General features: G+C 42.4%; 1 protein-coding gene across 1 annotated transcript; it reads left to right on the top strand.

The window, feature by feature from the left end:
- Window positions 1-13,762: 13,762 nt before the first annotated feature.
- Window positions 13,763-19,839, top strand: MS4A1 (membrane spanning 4-domains A1). Its single transcript, XM_060105339.1, has 6 exons — window positions 13,763-13,909; window positions 14,359-14,478; window positions 15,653-15,709; window positions 17,439-17,675; window positions 18,642-18,743; window positions 19,615-19,839. Exons 1-6 carry the CDS (start codon window positions 13,763-13,765, stop codon window positions 19,837-19,839), a joined length of 888 nt encoding a protein of 295 aa, XP_059961322.1.
- The last annotated feature ends 862 nt before the right edge of the window (window positions 19,840-20,701 follow it).

Below are 20,701 nucleotides of genomic sequence, written 5' to 3'. Positions count from 1 at the left end.
AAAAACTCAACCTATGGAATAGGAGAAAATATTTGCAAATAATATATCTGACACAGGTCTAATATAGAAAATATATTTGAAAAGCCAATCAACTCAACGGCAAAAAATAAATCCAATTAAAAAATAGGAAGAGGGTCTGAATAGATTTTTTTTCCAGAGGACATACAAAAGGCCAATAGGTACATGAAAAGATGCTCAGCATCATGAATCATCAGGAAAATGCAAATCAAAACCACAATGAGATATCATCTCACACCTGGAAGAATGGCTATTTATCAAAAAGACAAGAAATAACAAGTGTTAGCCAGAATGTGAAGAAAAGGGAACCCTTGTGCACTATTAGTAGGAAAGTAAATTAGTGCCACCACTATAGAAAACAGTATGGAGGTTGCTAAAAAAAAAAATTAAAAATAGAACTACCATATGATCTAGCAATTCCACTCTGGTATTTATCCAAAGTAAACTAAAACAGTAACTCAAGAAGTGTACCCCCATGTTCACTGCAGCATTATTTACAATAGCCAAGACATAGAAACAACCTAACTGTCCACTGATGGATGAATGCATAAAGAAAATATGATATATACACACACACACACACACACACGAATATTATTCAGCCATGAAAAAGAAAGAAATCCTACCATTTGCCAACAACATGGAGGTACCTTGAGAACATTATGCTGAGTGAGATATGTCAGACATTGAAAGACAAATACGGTATGATATCACTTATACATGGAATCCAAAGAAGTCAAATTTATAGAAACAGTTGAATGGTGTTTACCACAGGCTGGCGGGTAGGGGATTTGGGGAGATATTGGTCAAAGGGTATAAACTTCCATTTACAAGATGAATAAGTTCTGGAGATCTAATGCACAGCATAGTGATTACTGTTAACACTACTGTATTACATACTTCAATGTTGTTAAGAGATTAGATTGTAAATGTTCTCATCACAAAAAAGCAAATTTAACAAATGGTGTTTGAAATCGGAATAGTGGTTCCCTCTAGAGGGGGTAGGGAGATTGACTAGGAAGGGACACTAGAGAACTTACTGAGGTGATGAAAATGTATGATATATCTGATCTAGAAAGCAAAAAAGGGTAAAAAATATATATTTACATTAAAACTCTGGCATGGTAAAAGAATTGGTAAACTCTTTTAAAAGCAGACAACAGCAAAGTTTTAATGTTTTTATACACAAAGAGAAAACAGAAGTGACAAAAAGTCAAGAACAATGAAAAAATGGGCAAAGATTATGAGGAAGGAACAAAAATGCAAATGTAGCAGCCAAAGACACTCAGAGTGATGCTCAAATTCAATAGTAGGGAAGTGCCAAGTAAATTAACAACGGACTAGGATTTACATACACTTGATTGGCAAAAATTAAAGAGATATAAAAAATTACCACTGTCAGGGAAATGGTGAAAAGGATGCTCCTGTACTGTATATCAGTGGTAGAAATGTGAACTGTTACTACCTTTTTGAAAAGCAAGGAGACATTCACTTATATGAAAGATACACACAACTTTAACCCAGGTAGCCATCCCCGCAGCAATTACATCACCTATATATAAGGATATGGTGCAAGAATGCTTATTGCAGCATTGTTCAGAGTAGTAAAAACAAAAAACAGGCAAAAACACCCAAACAAACAAAAAGCAGAAAAGAAGAAGAGAAACAGGAAATAAATTATTTCCTGTCACTAAAGAATAAATGAATTATGGTAACCACACCAAGAGATACGATGTGACTCAAACATAAACAATTCTTCAACCTAGAGTCAAAACATGCAAATATGACTGCAGAACAGAATGTTAACCATACTCACATTTACAAACCTTTGCCAGCAAAATACAAGTGTGTCCAGCCTCTGGACTACTAACAAGGTGTGTGTCCCTGTAGGCGCTCTTAGTTATCAAAATACAAAATATTTTAAAGGTCTTTAGTGGTAACAAAAAGAACACAAGAAGTTACTATTAGCGGCTTTTGATGTGTCTTCTGTATTTTTCTCTTTTTCTGAGCCTGTGGTTTTCTCTTCTCCCCTCTTTTTCTTTCCTTTTCTATTTTTGCTCCTTTTTCGTGTTTCTTAATCTTCTTTCTTTCTCCTTCAACAGACCACTTTTTTTTTTTTTTTTTTTTTGGTTGGTACGTGGGCCTCTCACCGTTGTGGCCTCTCCCATTGCGGAGCACAGGCTCTGGACGCGCAGGCTCACTGGCCATGGCTCACGGGCCCAGCCGCTCCGCGGCATGTGGGATCTTCCCGGACCGGGGCACGAACCCGTGTCTCCTGCATCAGCAGGTGGACTCTTAACCACTGCGCCACCAGGGAAGCCCCCAACAGACCACTTTTTTAATATTATTTCTTTGTATTGCATATATTTGTGGAATGGAGTATTTCCTACACGTAATTTAGAAAGTAGATGATTTTGTATAACTTTCTCTAGAAAATAACATGCTGTTCTATACTGTGCTCTGCTGTGCCATGCTGTACCATAGTGTGCTAAAATAGCTACATGCTCTCATGATCCTCCAGTAATTTGATTCCTAAGCGTCAGATACACTTGAGACACATGGAAGAGCTCTTCTTACCTGGGCACTGACTGCTACCTCCTCCTCATCAGAAATCACTATTATATGAGTATTACTGTACTAATACCAGGACTCTTTTTTCTTCTGTTACAGGGAATTTTGATTATGTTGATGGCCTTCAGCATTATTGAATTATTCATTTCCCTGTCTTTCTCAATTTTGAGGGGACCCACTGACCATGGTGATTGTGAGGAATGCTGTTGACTAGCACTGTGAGAATAAAGACATGATATAATATTATTGAGAGATGAATTATGCTTGTGAGGAAAAGCCAGGAGGAACATAGAATCTTAAGGCCAGCAACTCCTTGAAGCAAAGGGGAGTGACTCAACGGAGTGGGGTCTGGGAACATTTTGGCTGATAAAACACATCCTGCCCCTTTTTAAGGCCATCTCCTCCTCTCCCCAAATCACATGGTCGCCTTGGTGTCAACTCCTTTGTTAGTCATGCATTCACTGAACAAAAGGACAGCAACGTAGGGTTGGTTGTCACTGTTCAAACAGAGAAATGAACCAGAACCCAGGGTGTGGAGAGACCAGGTCCAAGATGTCTCCTGCTGCTTTCTCCAAGAGACCTAGGGTTCCTGCTCCACTGCTGTGTGGAAAGATGAGTTGGCTGGAAGAATGGCTTGGCCCACAGATTCTACATTGATCAATGTTAGCCACTTATAACAACTAGAATCGTTAACAATAATGAGGGCAAATATTGGTGGAAGCCACTACAATGTTCCAGGTGCCACGCTAAGCGTTTTAGGTAAATTGCTCATTTAATCTCACAAAAATCTAAGGGGCACATTTTATTATTATACTCATTTTACAGGCAATGAAGCTGAAGCACAGAGAGGGTAAGTCATGTACCCAAGGTCACAAAGTGTGCAATGGCAAAGTCATGGTATCAACAGGTGGTCTGGCTCCAGATCCCAAGATCTTACTCTCTATACCAACATACCAATGTCTCTTAAACTTCTGCTCTCAGAACCCCTTGACACTCTGAAAAATTATTCGACTCATTACCCATTAATACAAGTAACATTTTTACTAAAATAACTCTATTTTCCAAAATAAAAAAATTTAGTGCGGAGAGTGGCACTGACATATAGTTTTGCAAATCTCTTTTTTTTTTTTAGGTTACTTGACACTCTTTTATTTTTATCTTTTAGCTTTATTAAGTTGTAGTTTATTCACCAAAAAACTGCACACATTTAATGTGTGCATATGCCCCGGTACCATCACCAAGGTACTAAGCATATCCATCACCTCCAAAATGTTCCTTGTGTTCTTTTGTGGGGCTTTGGTCTTGGTTTTGGTTTTTGGTAGAAAACACTTAACATGAGGTCTATCCTCTTAACCTATTTTCAAGTGCACAATACTGAATTATTAACTATAAATACTCTGCTGTACAGCAGATCTCTAGAATTGACTCATCTTGTGTAACTTTACACCCACTGAAAAACAAATCCACATCTAATTTGACTGCACATTCAAGGGGAACTTTTAGAAGGCCCAGTGCACTGCACACCACCACATACCAATTAAATCAGAATGTGGTGAGCCAAACATCAATAATTTTTAAAGGTTCCCAGGTGATTCCAATGCAGAGCAAAGCTTAGAAACCACTGCTTCACTCTGGCTTAACAGAAGACAGCTGGATTCTCTTGGCTGCTTTTGCATTCAATCTGTCCTAGTGTCTCATGTTCTGTAGCCCGTGGAGAATGCTGCTGTAAGCCCGTGCAAAGGGGAAATAAGGTCTTAGCATTATGATGAAAATTGTTCTGAGGTCACAGATCCCCTACAAGGATCTCAAGAACGCCCAGAGATTCCCAGACCACCCTTTAAGAACAGCTGCCTGATGTTATACTGCCTTCCACTGACAGAATACTGGAGAAGTGTTAAGGATCTTACCTCTATCATCATCTCAGTTACCTGTCATGAGCGCCCTCTGAGAGAGGTATAACTAGCCCATGGCACAGACGTGAAACTGAAGCTCAAAGTGGTTAACTTTTCTGAGACCACAAAAGCGAGTATGATTGAGAACAAGGATGTGATTCAAGATCCCTACCTCCAAATCCTATTATCCTCTGCCTATTTTGGCACAGAAAAAACTCAGCACACTCAAAGAATAAACTAGCAGGCTTTCATTTCTGCTACAAACTGGGAGGAGAAAGGCCTACAGTTGCATAAGTGAAGGCAGGGGATGGGGGGCAGTGGGGTTCCTATGAAAAATATTTGGCAGCTCAGTTAGGTCCTGACAGGTGGGGTTTGAGATATATTTAAGGGTGCGAGGCCTGGTCACCTAATGGTAAATAAGGGTTTTTAAGTCAGGCCTGGGTTTAAATGTTGGTTTTGCCATTTAAAGTAAAGTGACTTGAACAAATTATTTCACCTTTGTGAGCCTTATATTCCTACACTAAAATGTAATAATAACACTTACCTGATGCGTTTTCTGTGAGCCTTAAATGAAACATGTGAACTGATGCTGTGAATGTTTGGAACTTAAAAAACCACTCAGAAAATGGTAAGTTTTCTTTTAAATTTATAACTGAAGTTTTCTTGCTTCCCAAACGTCACTATCACTTACTATGTGACTTTGAGCCAGTTTCCCCTGAAGTTCCCACTGAACTTTGGTTTCCACAATTACAACACTGTAGGTGTTATATGGACAGTGCCTGGCATATACGCAGATATTCAACTAATGTTATTTTTTTAATGTCAAGTAGTCCCTCAGAACAGAAGGAAGGCCTCATAAACTACAAAGCTCTTAGGTACTCGAAATTATATTTTCCTTAGTAGTAATTATTTTTTTATAAATACAACATTGGGACTTTCCAACTTATAACCAAGTTCTATTTGCAAAAAGATATTTATAGTTTCACCTCTGAGGGACCCTGCGTCTCCTTTACCAATTCTCTGAAACCAAAACCCTCTAACACCAAAGGATTCTGGGTGCCAATGCCTTGTTGAACAGTTGGGAACACACCATAATATTACTTTCTGATACTGGGTAGCATTGTGATAGTCATCTGGATGGGAGAAAAAAAAACCCACATCAGGACCACTGGCTCTCACAGCACCGCAGAGAACATGGCAGTCAGAAAGACCAGCCCTGCTTTCCAGAGACGCACAGGACAATGGCGGAGTAGGGCAAGGACACAAACAATTATGATGTAGAATGTAGTTCTCATAAGAGTGGCAAAATGTCTCAAGGATAAAAAAGATGTGAGTGTTAGGAGGTGGGGGGAATAAAAGAAAGACAAATTCCTATGAGGCAAATATTAACTTAAAAGGTTAGTTAATAAACTTCGATGTAGACTTTAAGGAAGCAATCATCCTTTGGAAGCAGGAAAGCCACTAGACAATCACAAGAGGTTTAACCGAGAGACAGAAATATTAAATGTGTAATAGACATAATAAAATATGCTCAAACATTACAGAGGGGAAAAAAAGATGGAATAAAGATAGTCCTACTGAATCCAAATCCAGATCATAGGAGGATTTCAACACAAACACTGAAAGGTCAATTCATCCAAATTGGCAGCACGGTGAACGTTTATATAAATTCAAATGCAAGCTTATTACAGGAAGAATCACACATAAAGCCACCTACGTGATCTCACTGCAGCAAACCAGAGTAGCAAACACCCCAAGATAGGCTTGGGGAAAAACACAGGGCCTACACAGAGATAAGGATGTGAAACCCCAATTCAACCCTCATTAATGCCATGTGTTTGCCAAGTTCTGACCTGCTCCCACAGTCACTAAAATGAAGGCACACTCCTCCAGCCACCCGTCATCCAGGACTCAGACCTCGGCCTCACAATCATCCACAACTCAGACCCTGTGTCATTAGCATCCCTACACCACCAACCATTCAAGCACTTCAGCAGATATTCATAGACCCACAACCGGAACCTTAAATGGGTGGCGGATCTTATGTTTCCACTTCTCTTCTCTCTATAGCATTAATGAGAGGTGACCCCCTGGCTCCTACCTGTGTATACTTGATGACAGCAAGTTCTCTATTCAAACGTTAGCCTGTTCCACTAACGAACTGCGCCAATGGTGGGTGGGGAGATGGCATTTTTTTCTATGTTGCCCCCAAATCAGCCTCTCCAGAATGACTTTTACCCATTGGTTCTAACCCTCTGATTCCAAACCATCTTAAAGAAAAGAGAGGCAGAGGGAGAAATAGAGAAGAGAGGAGAGAGAGTGAGAGAGAAGATATGAATTAACCTCAGATTCAGCAACAGAGCTGCCATGTTTCAGCCCTTTAGACTAGGCAAACGATTACCTAACTACAGCCCTGGGTCACTCATGAAATACATCAATGGATAAGAAAATTACAAAGTAAGAAACATCCAAAATATGAACATAAAGGTTGTATATGGTAGGGCAGTGGATACAATACCTTTGGGCAAAACTTTCTTTGATTCGTCTCCCAAATGTTTACTCTCCTGGCCACCAGCTTCCTCCATTTCCTCACCTGATCTAGTGCTGGGCTTGATGGCCACACAGCTCTGGCCCTGACTGAAAAGAGAGGGGACACCAGGGGACTAGACAGATGGAGGGAAAAGGTGGGTTTGCAGGTAAAAGTACTATTTCAATGTACATCCCAAAATATGGAACTCTTGCCTCAAGCTTCTGGGGACATGTTCCACAGCACCAAAAAATATTTTTAGGCCATTTCTACTAAATTCAACACGAGACATATGGTCCCACTTGAACCCTAAGTGTGGGCAAATGAGGAAGCCATCTGAAGAGGATACACACAACACTTCCAAGGGCACGGGCTTAATAATTCTTGAATGTCTCTGCATGGATGCCTCCTTCCCACCTACCCACTCCTAAAAAAGTAACAGAAAAAAGGGAAAAGTCCTAACAGCCCATCTTTGCAGAATTTCTACAGACCTTCATGTCCTTGGGGACCCCCCCATCCACACCTGCTTATAGGGTGGGGGCCTACAGAGTTCTTCTAATTAAGGCAGTGTAAATTACGCCCGGCAGTCCCCTGGGATCTTTTTCAAGAAGTGAAACCTCCTGGTAAGGCAGAAACTTTTTTGTATATCCTCTCCAGCTCTGATAAGTGTGTATCAAACTAAAGTAATTGGGGCAAAACCCAAGGTAGCAGAAGTCACTGATTTCCTGTCACCTGGTATCTATCAGCGATCCCAGGTCTGGTCCATCTCACTCGCCCGCTGTGTACTTGAGAACCTAGCTGTCTAAGTGAACTCAGCAGCAAGCATCCACGTCAGCCCTTGAGCCTTAAGACCTTGGAGACTCAGGTAAGGAATCCATTTGCTTTGTTTAAGTGACTAAAAGGGAGTGACAGATAAGGCATAGGATGGTTTGGGAGACTGGAGATTCTTGGCTTTAATTCTAGGGCTTCCCTGGTCAGGTCTTCTGATAGTGTCATCATTTGAGGAAAGGCGATACCAAGGCCTGCTGTCCACCTACTACCTTAGCCACTCTCTCTCTCTCTCTCTCTCTCTCTCTCTCTCTCTCTCTCTAGAATGACCCTGGCCAATCTACAAAAATAGTAAATTGCCACATGTAGATTAAAGCATGGTTACTACCTGCTGGGCTCAAACCTGAACTCTACCATCATCAAGCCATATAACCTCAGGCAAGTTACTAAACCTCTATGTTCCTCGGTTTCCTCACCTATAAAGTGGGGGCAATAGTAATACCCACTGCGTTATGAAGAATAAATGAGCTAAAATCCTGACACTCTTAGAACAGCCTCGAACCAAATAAGAAAATAAACAGTCACGGCTGTAATGAAAATAACTCCACGCCTCTCGCTTTAAATGCTTTTGTCTCCAAAGCTATCCCACTAAATGTGAATACCCCTAGCTGTTGTTAAGCCTCTCAGGCGAACATTTTCTGGAGGGGACTGGTGGACACCAAATCGAGCACAAAACCCTGCCTCAAATCCATCACAGAAACCGAGAGAGAGAATGGGCACTGGAGACTAGAGGAAGATCTGATGAAGGCTGACAAAGACGACCTCTAACCCTGCCATCCTTGTCTCCTGAAACCAGTTTATAACATTCCCTTCCCCTGTTTCCCATAACATGGCTTGATCGCACTGATTGACCAGTGAGATGAAATTAATCACCTGTTGGTCCGACATCCTGAGTGTCTGTAAACCTGTCCCGAGGAAGTAGTTCAATTTAATGTTCAGTTTACCGTTCAGTTTACCATTTCTTGAGTTCATAGTGTGTAGGAAACAGGTTCCCTGTGTAATCCTAGTAAGGTGTTCCCAAAAGGAATTTACACTCCATTCGAGGGACTAAGAATATGACTTGAGAAAGAAAACCCTTGGTGACAAGTAAGGAATGCAAAGAGCTGTGGGCTTTGAAGACTTCCTGGCCAGGAAGAGCCTCGGGTGATGTGAATGTCTGATGGGCAGTGGCACTGAAAGTGAAGGGGGTGGGAGGAGAAGCATTTCCAAGTTGAGAGCGTTCAAAGAAGAAAGCAGGAGACGCATCCAGACCCGTGGCTCCGTGGGGAGTAGTGGGATGTGGGCTTAAGAAATTACGTAGAGGCTGTGAGCGACCAGATAGAGGGTTTCCCTGGCAGGCAACGACAGATCAGAGATGAGTTCAAGCTCAGGAAGAGTGTAACTTCAGCAGAGATTTAAGGGAGTCTGATCTAGCTACCTTGTGGAGGGTGGGTTAGAAAAGAAAGAGGCAGAAGGCAGAAAAGCAAGATTTCTGTGCTAAACCAGTAGAGGAAATGAGAGGAGAGGAAATGAGAATCAAACTCAGGAGGTGACGCTGGCACCTGCAAAATACGATACTTTACAGAGGTAGAAACTGCCTGACTCAGCCATCGGTTCCATGTGGGAGATGAAGGAGCTGGAGAGGAACACGGCTCCAACGTTTTAAGCCTGGGTGACAGGGATACAGAGGTGAAGCCATCCGAGGGATGATGCCTGGCTTTGCAGCACGTTCTTTCTCTCATGGAGCTTTTATGCCCCGACCTCGCAGCATGCGGGGTCGTAGTGGCATGCAGGATCTTGGTGGCCTGTAGGATCTTAGTTCCCCAACCAGGGATCAGATCTGTGCCCCCTGCAGTAGAAGCACAGAGTCTTAACCACTGGACAGTTTCACCTGAGTGGCTCTGGCAGGAAGCAGCCGCCGAGTGTCGAGGAGTGAGTGGGGAGTGAGGAAGTGAAAGCAGAGAGTAAGCTTTTAAGACGCTGGGAGTATAGGACTGGGGAGACTGGGCAGGGGCTGGGACAGTCCTGGATTAAAGGAAGGGGTTTGGGGACTGGGGAGACATCGCAGCACATTTTAATCGTAACAAAGGTTCCAGTGATGATAATTATTCTTTGAGCCTTGAGTAGTTTATAAATTGCAAATTATCTCATGTTCTCAAAACAAAACTTTGAGTAGAGAGATCAGATCACAAAGGTAGCAAGCAACAGAGCAGGACTAGCTCTTCCTGCTCCATACTCCCCAAGTATAGCAAGAGATGGAAGATGCAACCAATCTCTTTGAAGGACTAACGTCACAGTAGAAGGAGACGGGCTGTAGAACAAAGGCAGAGGAAAAGGAAGTATTAAGAACATTACTCCTCAGAGACAAGCGCAGAGGAGGCCACAAGGGATGAAAATGCAAAACTATCTGAGCGGCAAAGGAGGAAGTGGAGGTAACAAAAGCTGGGCAGCTTTGAACTTCTGAGTAAATGATGGAATTATTAGACCTAAAAGTCATTATTCAAACCAAAGCCCATAAACGCTGTGAGATCTTCTTCAGTAGAAGGACATGGAAATAGTGGTGCCTTTTACAAACCCTAGAAGTTTTGCAGAAATTGCTGTAATAAAACAGGGCAGTGGCTGATAAACTGAGTCCTGATTTTAGTATAGTTCAGTGATAATAAAATCTTATGACCACATTTTGACCAATGTGATCAGTAACCACTACTAGTGTACCAACTAGTCTTTGAGCATAACTGTGTGTTGGAAAACACACAGGTGGGACAAACAGTCATGGTGAACAATTAAAGAAAAAAATATATAGGGTAAGGCTACAAATCTACAATAACCTGATGAGTGTGTGGTCTAGTTTCATATATTCCCATAGAATAAAATGAATAAACTCTTTCATTACCCAGTCAGTCTACAATGACCTGGCATGCATACAGACACACACACACACACACACACACACACATGCCATAAAAAATGAAGTAGCATAGAGAAACAAGTATGTTTGTGTTTATAAACTATTTTACAGTAGTATGTGTTGAAGGCTTTGTAGAAATATAGTTGCCATAGTGAGACATCATTTTAAGAGAAATAAAATACTCCCCTCCAATGGTCATTACTGCCATTAGTTATGGCAGACAAAGCCCAAGTAGGACTTGTTTACATAAAAGGTTTATCTGACTAATAATATAGACACAGCCTTAGGCAGATGAAAAGTGAGGAGAAATTAAAACAATGGTAGTCCAATCATCTCCTTCCGTCCAGATAATTGATGACCTTTGCTTTTTAAGTTGTCCTCATTAAAATGAGCCCTCTGGAGGGGAGTGTGGTAACCTCAGCTCATTCCGTACTTACCGTGGGAAAATTAATTAACCTCTCAGAACCCCCATTTCCACACTTGCAGAAAAAAAGAAACTGCCCACTTAGTAGGGAAGGTGTGGCAGAGTGGGAACTAAGTAGCACAGAGTGGGTGCTCAGTGAACAACTCTAGCTATGTGGTCCAGCCCGAGGTGCAGCAGAAAAAGCACAAGCCTCAGAGCCCTAGGGGCTGCCTTTCTGGTTTGGCTCCATCACTAAGCGCAAGGTCTTTAACAAGGCGTGTCTCATCCTTGGGCCACAGTTTCCTCATTTATCAAATCAACAGAATGGTTTCTGAGGTCTGACTGGCCCTAAAAACTCTGCCTGAATCTGTCTGTAAACACCTTAGTGGTCTATTATTAAAATATTCCCTCCTGTTGGTGGTATTGTGGGGTGGTTTGTGGTGCAAAGCAGATCCCTAAGAGCACACGACAGCTGGTAATCTAGGGCTGGGGCAAAATCAGGTGTGAAGCACCCACAGCCTCCCCTCTTCGCTTTCAGCCACGGCCCAGACAGATACTCTGTTTTCAACTGATTTATAGTCATCCAAATTGCACATCTATTTGAAGGAAAAGGAAGAGATTCATAAGAGAAAGGCTGAATTCCTATTCCCCACGGGGGACAAAGCAGCCTGCTACCACAGATACCTTGTTTGCTAGGTCCAAGCCCTCATTTTAAATCTCTGATGGTTGTGTAACTTTGAACAAGTTACCTAACCTCTCGGTGCCCTTGTTACCCTGTCTACAAAACAGAGGCAACGATTCATCCCTTGTCTACCCTGTGAGGCTCAGATGACATGCCAGATGTGAAGTGTCTTTGTTACTAGGAAGTGGGTACAGATGTGAGGCCTGGGAGACTCCCGAGCCCCTGTCTTCCATAATACCTGCAGGTGCCCAGCCCTGCGTGACTTCAGGAAGATAAGTAAGCTGGACAGACAGCCTTGGCCTCCAAGGCCCCTTACATGACTTACAATCAGTAAAGACAAGACCAAAACTGTGTCCCTAAAGAGAGATTTCCAGGTCCCAGGAAAGACCCAATAGAATTCATGTAAGTAATTGACATAAAGAAATGAATACTGGGGCCCCCCTGGTGGCGCAGTGGTTGAGAGTCCGCCTGCCGATGCAGGGGACACGGGTTCGTGCCCCGGTCTGGGAGGATCCCACATGCCGCGGAGCGGCTGGGCCCGTGAGCCACGGCCGCTGGGCCTGCGCGTCCGGAGCCTGTGCTCCGCGGCGGGAGGGGCCGTGGCAGTGGGAGGCCCGCGTACCGCAAAAAAAAAAAAAGAAATGAATACTGAAGGGAAACACATGATGAAGAAGGTAGAACAGTCTTAAAATGTTAGAGCTGGAAAGGGACATTTCTATTCAGAAATTGATCATGACGAAGTACAAATAGCATTTAGTACTTTCTGGCTGTGTACTAGGCACTTTCACTTAGGTTAACTTATTTATTTCTCACAACATGTCTCTGAAAGGGGTATTGTTCTCATTTTTCAGATGGGAAAAATAGAAACTACTGCTCCTAAAGGTAAAAATATTAAGAACAAGAACAGGAACAAAAGCAGCTAGTAATGATTCAGACATGGGTGCTTTGCATACATTTACTTCTTCAATAATATTCATGAAGAAACTACTAAATCCAGGCATAATTTTAAATACTAAACAAGAGAGAACACAAGGAATTTATATTCTAGTGGGGAGAGACTGACAGTAATTCCTCACAGTGATAAGTGCTACCAAATAAATAAAATGGGATGTTGTGAGAGGGATGCATTGTGGATTGAGGGCTCAGGAAAGGCTTCTTTGAGAGGCTGACATTTGAGCTATCCCTGAACAGAAAGAAACCAGCCATGCACACACCATCAGCCAATTTAAGTCACACAGCAACCCTATGAGATAAGAATTATTACTATCCCCATTTTACAGTTGAAGAAGTTGAGGCCCAGAGAGTTTAAAGAACTTACCCAGAGTTTCACAGCAAATAGAAGAATCATGATCTAAACCTAGGCAGTCTGATTCAGAGGCCACAGTCTCACACAGAACCTTCAAGAGCCTCCTTGAAGTGATTTACTCAAGGTGGCAGAGTTAGTGGGAGGAGGGAAGATGGACTCGGCCCCTCTCGACTCCAACAGTCTTCACCATCCTCCATCATGGTGATTCTGGCCAATCTCAATGGACAAAAGCATGTAAGCAAAGGGACAAGGACGAGCCCATGCAAAACACATTTTCCAATATGAAAGCACAAGAAAAGCATCCAGAAATGACAGACACACAGAACATACAGAATATGAGCATGATGTTCTCTACAAAGAGAAAACATGTCCCAAATGTGTCTGTCAAGAATACTGGCAGGGATCCCTGGGCCCATTAACCCTTGCATGAGATGACCCCTCTGGATCCTGTCTTAGAACATGGCAGGAGGCCTTGCTTTAGATCCAAAGTGACTAGGAAGAGGCCGTGTCTACCATCAGTGACACCCACAGAGAGAATACAGAGGAGAGTATTCAGGTGCACAACATGAGATAAAAGACTGCCAAGAATCCTGTTCTCTCTCTCCTCCTTTTATTATTTGTTTTATTTTTAGGACTTTTGAGGGTGAAATGACGACGCCCAGAAATTCCATGAGTGGAGCTTTCCCAGCAGGCCCTATTGCCATGCAGCCTGTTCAGAAACTAATTCCCAGGAGGGTGCCTGCAGTGGTGGGCGCCACACAGAGCTTCTTCATGAGGGAATCTAAGGCTTTGGGGGTAAGTCAGTTGCCCTCCATTCCACATCCTAGGGACTCTCTGGCCTACAGAAGCAGATGCTGTAGGCCAGGTACAAAATTCAATCCGACTGGAAGGTATTTGATCTCACCTGAGGTGATCTTTATGTCTGACACAGGGGGCCAAATCAGGGACATACAGAGAGATTATCATGGTGATCTTATGCCCCCACTTGATCTTGAGGCTTGCATAGTTAGGGGTCTCCCATCCCAGTTCATCACCAGCATACCACATATACCTGCCTTGGAAATGCCCCAGGTGGTGGGGAAAATGAATCGGAACGAGACAAAGGTCTTGGCGCCTTCACCAATTGCTTTGGACATCTTACACAGCCCCATCCAGGTCAGGCACCAGGGCTTCCGGCCTCACTTTCGCTTTCTGACTTGACGATGACTTCAGTTCATCCATCAGTGCCCCTATTCTCTCCCCAGGCTGTCCAGATTATGAATGGGCTCTTCCACATTGCCCTGGGCGGCCTCCTGTTGCTTCATGCGGAGGTCTATGCACCCATCTGTGTAACTTTGTGGTACCCTCTCTGGGGAGGCATTATGGTGAGTAAAAACTAACAACCATTTGGGGAGTGATACAGACAAAAAGGTTAAAAAGCTACACGGGAATATACCAGATTATTTCTGGGTTGAGGAAAGCACAGGAGTAGGGCATAGGTTATCTGGTTGATGTGATTTAGTGGAAAGAGAGGTTGACTACATTGAGCATGAATCCCATGGTTGAGAGTCAGTGGTCATGCTTCATGGGCATTCAGAGAAAGCTGCCCTACATGGATCTACACAGGCAGGAAAGACTTCTCAAAGCAGGACCTCTCCAGGGTCAATGTCCGGCATGAAGTGGGCTGGGTACTAGACATTTGGACTGTATAGCACGGTGTTTCAGAAAGCAAACCTCCTCCCACCTGGTCCTTCTTCCCTACATTCTCTTTAGTTACTATCTCACGTGGTGAAATTAGTCCCATCCCAAATAAATCTCCTCTCACTTATCAGCAGAGCAGTACTCCTTATGGCTGTTTCTTGTGCATGTTTTCCAAGCTTGTAACCCTGTCTGGATGTGGTATGGGACAGTGATGTTTTCATCACCATGGCACCTTCATAGATGTGACTATGAAGACAGGTCTAGGATTGAAACTCTCAGAACAAGGAGAGATGGATTAGTGAAAGGGTTTCCTCCATCTTACAGCTTGAATAGTAGAAAAGGAAGATGAGAAATAATGACCACTCCCTGTAGTAGCCCATGTCTGAATGAAGTGCCTACCACATTCAGGCCAAGTATTTCTTCTACATCAATTCACTCATCATTGCCATCAACGCCATTTAAAACACTGTGAACTCCAAAGAGCAATTCCCCAAATTAAAAAAAAAGGAAAACTGAAAATAAAACTTTTAAATTCACAGTGTGAGTACTAATTGACATGGAAATGTGAATTCTGCCTCTGGTCTTACTATATTCCTAGTCACAGCTCCCCATTTGGTTGAATAAAAGGCAAGGACTGAATGTGATGGAGCCTGAATAAAGGAGAAATATGCTGAAAAATGAATAAACCCATTAAAAAGGACTGGATAGTTTAGGGAAAGTGGTTGAAAGTGTGGATAGCTTTTTTACAACCAGTTCTCAATGTTAAAAAGTGACCTCCTTCTCTGCCCCCCCCACTCTCTCTGCTGCTGCTCCCATCTCGCCCCCACCCTTCCCCACCCACCACCTCTCTTTTTACAGTATATCATTTCTGGATCACTCCTGGCAGCAGCGGAGAAAAACTCCATGAAGAGTTTGGCAAGTAATCGTATGTCCTTCTTTCCCACACGTCAGAGGAGTAGCTGTTTTCTCAGTTGAAAAGAAGGACCCTGGAAGACCTTTGGAGTTACAGTAGCACTGAGTTATCGCTCAATCCTAAAAAGCAAAAGATGCTCTATGATGCTGTTGTGATTTTATTCATAAAAAACATGGAAATGAGATATCCATGGAAACAGAATTAAAGGCAGATCGTTGAAGAGCATGCTTACGGTCTTTGGAATGTGAGATGCTGTGTGAGACTGAGATCTCTTTGAAAATCTTGTCATTTCTCTCAGACCAGCATTTAGGAAAACTGTCTAATCAACGCTATGACTGACTCAAGTCCTAGTTAACCTTCAGCTGTAACCCTGAGCAAGTCTGTTTACCCCTATGTACCTCTGAATTTTATTTTATTTTATTTTTTGCGGTGCGCGGGCCTCTCACTGTTGTGGCCTCTCCCGTTAAGGAGCACAGGCTCCGGATGCGCAGGCTCAGCGGCCATGGCTCACGGGCCCAGCCGCTCCGCGGCATGTGGGATCTTCCCGGACCGGGGCACGAACCCGTGTCCCCTGCATCGGCAGGCGGACTCTCAACCACTGCGCCACCAGGGAAGCCCTGTACCTCTGAATTTTAACCTATAAAATGGAGATAATAGTCCTTGCTACCGTATGAAACTCTCCTGAGGATAAAATGGAGTAATATATATGAGGGTGCTTCAGAAGCTATAAAGAGCTAGAGTGGTCTTGTGCATATAACCCCTCAGGACACATTTACACCCAGGAAGAACCCCTGATTCTGTACAGGTCAAGAGCTTACCAGCAAGCTTCCTTCTTCAACTTTTCTCCACTTACTAAGCTATTACTAATTTGAGTCACTTCCGAAGTCAGTGGAGACAGAGGAGATTGAGATGGCTCCTGTCTAGAGGTGGTCTGACAAACTCAGTTTGGGGGAAAAGAAAAACTGTTTATGAAGATTAAGTTGTATTTATTCTCCAAATACAGTCAGTCCTACTGACTTGCCATCTGTAGGTCATACAACCAGGGATGAAATATGTGTGTCTTAAGATAATTATCAATAACCCCACACCATTATGGTACTTTTTGCACATATCTTCTTGGTTTGAACTTTTATCATCCCAGCAAGGTAGCACATTCACACTGACATCCTCTTACCTGGGCTACCCGGAGACATCAGCCTTAATTGTATTTTGAAAGATGATCGACTGGGGCTGACTGCAACCTGGGGCAAGAGGGAGGGAATAGGTGTTACTCTTTGCTTGTTTCCACTTGATGGTACAGACCTAGAGGGGTCTATCTGCTCTTTCCCTACCTATACCCACAATACCATCTTGCTTCACTGCGATCTAATCTGAATACTATTCATTTCATTTACTCAACAATTGTGTATTGAATGCCTACTAGTATTCTGGTGGCAGTGGCAGTGAAAGGAAGTACAAGGATCACTCCTAGGATGTTTTCTTGATGAACTGATTGGATGGTGGTGGCATAAATGAGATGGGGAAATCTGAGAAAGGGACAAGGTTCAGACATGAAGGTTTTCATTTTATAGTGACAAAGAGACTAAAAACAACGGAGAGAAATAGAACTTAGTATGATTTAGGTGTAGTACCTTTCTGAGTCAGGGGAATGGGATCTGGAATTCCTTCCTAGCTTATATTCTTCAACTGGTAATTAAACTCAATTAATAAATCTTTATGTCTCTATTTCAGGTCAGAGGGAGAATAATAATGAACTCATTGAGCCTCTTTGCTGCTATTTCTGGAATAATTTTTTTGATCATGGACATATTTAATCTGACAATTTCCCATTTTTTTAAAATGGAGAGTCTGAACCTTACTAAGGCTCCCACACCACATATTAACATACACGACTGTGAACCAGCTAACCCTGCTGAGAAAAATTCTCTGTCTATGCAATATTGTGACAGCATACGGTTTTTGTTCTTGGTAAGTGTGAAACTGGATTTATTTTCAGGGAGGAAGTATGGCATTTTTCTTATGACCATCAACTCTAGATCCAGACTGTCTGTGTCTGCTACTTATTGCCCATATGGCGTTGAGCAAGAATTCTGATCACACTGTCTCATTTTCTTCAACTGTAAAATGGGGAAGGTAATAGTATTTACTGTTTATAGTATTTATAGGGCTGTTTTGAGGGATGAGTTAATACATGGAAAGCACTTAGAACAGTGTCTGGTACAAAGAAAGTGCTATTTAAGTGTTTGCTTTAACATTTATTATTATTATATTATTAACAGAATATTCATTATTATTATTGATTAAGATGAACACTGAAGAACCTAAGTTGTAATAAACATCATTTGCCTCACGGAGTTTTGTTTTTTTTTTTTTGGTATGCGGGCCTCTCACTGTTGTGGCCTCTCCCGTTGCGGAGCACAGGCTCCGGACGCTCAGGCTCAGCGGCCATGGCTCACGGGCCCAGCCGCTCCGCGGCATGTGGGATCCTCCCGGACTGGGGCACGAACCTGTGTCCCCTGCATCGGTAGGCGGACTCTCAACCACTGCGCCACCAGGGGGCCCCCCTCAAGGAGTTTTTAGTGTAGGATTTGAAGGGGAAAAAAATGCATCTCCCAAGTGTGATACCATACCACCTAAAGCTGGATACAGTTCAATTTGGGACTCAATAATTGTTCTTGCCTACACAGAATTGATTCTTCCACTAATTATTACTGCTTTACTTTCTGCCAGCAACATGCACTATCTGTTATGTGCCAGGAGTTGTGCTCAGGGTTAGGGTTATGCAGATACTAGCAGTTCTCACAGTCAGTCATTATTTCCCTAAAGAATTGATCTTTTAATCATTTACTTTTAGTCAACAGTCATTTACTGAGCACCAACCATATTCTTATATTTTCATTATTACATTTTCACCCTCACTTTTCTGTTCTTCAGGGCGTTTTTGCAGTGATGCTGCTCTTTGCCTTCCTCCAAAAACTTGTGACAGCTGGCACTGTTGAGAATGAATGGAAAAAAATATGCTCCAGACCCAAAGCTGTAAGTAGAAGCCATGCTGTTCACAAACTCCCTGTAGGAAAATCACATCTACAAAGAGTCATTTATGGAGAGTGTAATCTGATGAGCCTGGGAACATCATGAAAAGTGATCCTAGCATATTTCTGGAAAGCAGAAAATACCAGTAATGGAGAAAAGTGTCTTGAAATCTGAAATAAGTTTAAAGGTTAGACAGAGGATACCGTCCTATGCTATGTACATCCTCTTACTAACCTTGCTGGACTTCAAGTCATCCCTCTTGACTTCAGAATTCCATACTTAATGCATAAAAACAGGATGGCTGAAGGCTGCTTAAAGCCACTATTTCTTCCACCTCATTGCTCAGTATTCCCTTCTCCTCTCCTCTTTCCTTCTAATCCCTCTTCCAAAACAATAGGTTCAAAGAGGCTCCACAGTTGGGAGATATGAATATCCCAGTGACAGATCTATTATCAACTGCTTCAGAACCATAGGATGTTAGCGTTGGAAGAGAATTTAGAAATCATCACCAATTCCTTCATTTTGCAGATGAGGAAACAGGATTGGAGAGAGAAAGTTACTTTTCCAAGGTTATCTCCAATAAAGGCCAATCAAAACTAAAATCTAAATTCCTCTATTATTGCAGTGTTATTTCCCAAACACTGTGTGATCATTCCAGGCAAAGTGGCAAGTATCTGCTGGCCTTGAGGATGAGCCTTGATAAGTGATTTGATAAGGATTTGAGCACCTGTGAAATCAATTCTGGTATTGGGAAGCATATAGAAAATAACATAAATTAGTATAAAAACCAGGAGGCATTTGATATTCATACAGATGGTTGAGAAATGTGCCGGTGATAAAGGTCAAGAAAAGTTGGTTCAATTTTGTGTTCCAGAATGTAGTTCTCCTGTCAGCAGAAGAAAAAAAGGAACAGGCAATTGAAATAAAAGAAGAAGTGGTTGAGCAGATTGAAATATCTTCCCAACCAAAGAATGAAGAGGACATTGAAATTATTCCAGTCCAAGAAGAAGAAGAAGAAGAAGAAGAAACAGAAATAAACTTTCCAGAACCTCCCCAAGATCAGGAAGCCTCACCAATAGAAAATGATAGTGTCCCTTAAACTATTTTTTTTCTGTTTTCTGTTTTCTTTTTTGTTTTAGACATTAACGTTCACAGCTTCCAAGAGACGTATTTACCCCCATTTCTGAAGGCACTCTGCATGCAGCCTCCAGTCGCTCTGGTCTTTGCATGGAGTGACCACAGCTCCCTTTGCCCCATCCTCATTCAGAGGATGAACATAGGCCATTGTAGTAGACTGTATCATCATATTTCTTGTTTAGGACAGCTTTCTTACGTTAAAAAAAATAGGCTGAATAAGGGCTTCAGAATGCGGTTTCTCACTGGCCTGTTCCTTGGATAAGGTGTAGTAGTAGTCACAGCAGTAGTAGTTCGTTTGTTTTTTATTTTTTCCCTCTGCAATAGGGAGACTCTGCACCAGATGAAAAATGTAAGTGACTGCTCCATGCCATCCCAAAGCTATCTTTAATTCCTTCCACATCTACATTTTTCGTGGAGTCTCTTTTGCACCACTGTTTTCAGGAAAGGAAAAAATAATAATGAGGTACAATAAAGAACCCATTCCATCTATCTTTCTATGGGGTTGACACTGTGGCTTCCACACCCCACTGGGGCAGCTCTAAGTGGCCAGTCCTCAGCCCTGTCTTTGTACAAACAGCACTGCTTACACATCTCCGTCTGTCTTAACTTCCCCTAACTCCTCTTCTAGGCTCTTGGTTGCACTGTCTACCTACTTTTAGCCTTTAGGCAAAGGAAGAAAGAGTGATAGAAAAAGTGCCAGGAGGAGTAGCCAAATTACAAAGGATAATCAATACTTGTATTTGTAGAATATTTTCCAGTTCCCAAAGTATTTTATCAAATAATTGCAATTGAGCTTCCATGATCAAGGAAAAAAATCCCTATCC

The sequence above is a fragment of the Mesoplodon densirostris genome, chromosome 7, assembly GCF_025265405.1.
Source record: "Mesoplodon densirostris isolate mMesDen1 chromosome 7, mMesDen1 primary haplotype, whole genome shotgun sequence".
Classification (NCBI taxonomy): domain Eukaryota; kingdom Metazoa; phylum Chordata; class Mammalia; order Artiodactyla; family Ziphiidae; genus Mesoplodon; species Mesoplodon densirostris.
Note: the sequence above shows the minus strand (reverse complement) of the source record. Positions and strands in the feature narration are given on the sequence as shown.

What these genes read in the sequence shown, in the direction of transcription:
- MS4A1 (XM_060105339.1), top strand. Translation starts at nt 13,763, where the DNA reads ATGACGACGCCCAGAAATTCCATGAGTGGAGCTTTCCCAGCAGGCCCT. An exon ending in GGGAATCTAAGGCTTTGGGG is followed by an intron (nt 13,910 to 14,358) that starts GTAAGTCAGTTG and finishes TTCTCTCCCCAG; the next exon opens with GCTGTCCAGATTATGAATGG. An exon ending in TATGCTCCAGACCCAAAGCT is followed by an intron (nt 18,744 to 19,614) that starts GTAAGTAGAAGC and finishes TTTGTGTTCCAG; the next exon opens with AATGTAGTTCTCCTGTCAGC.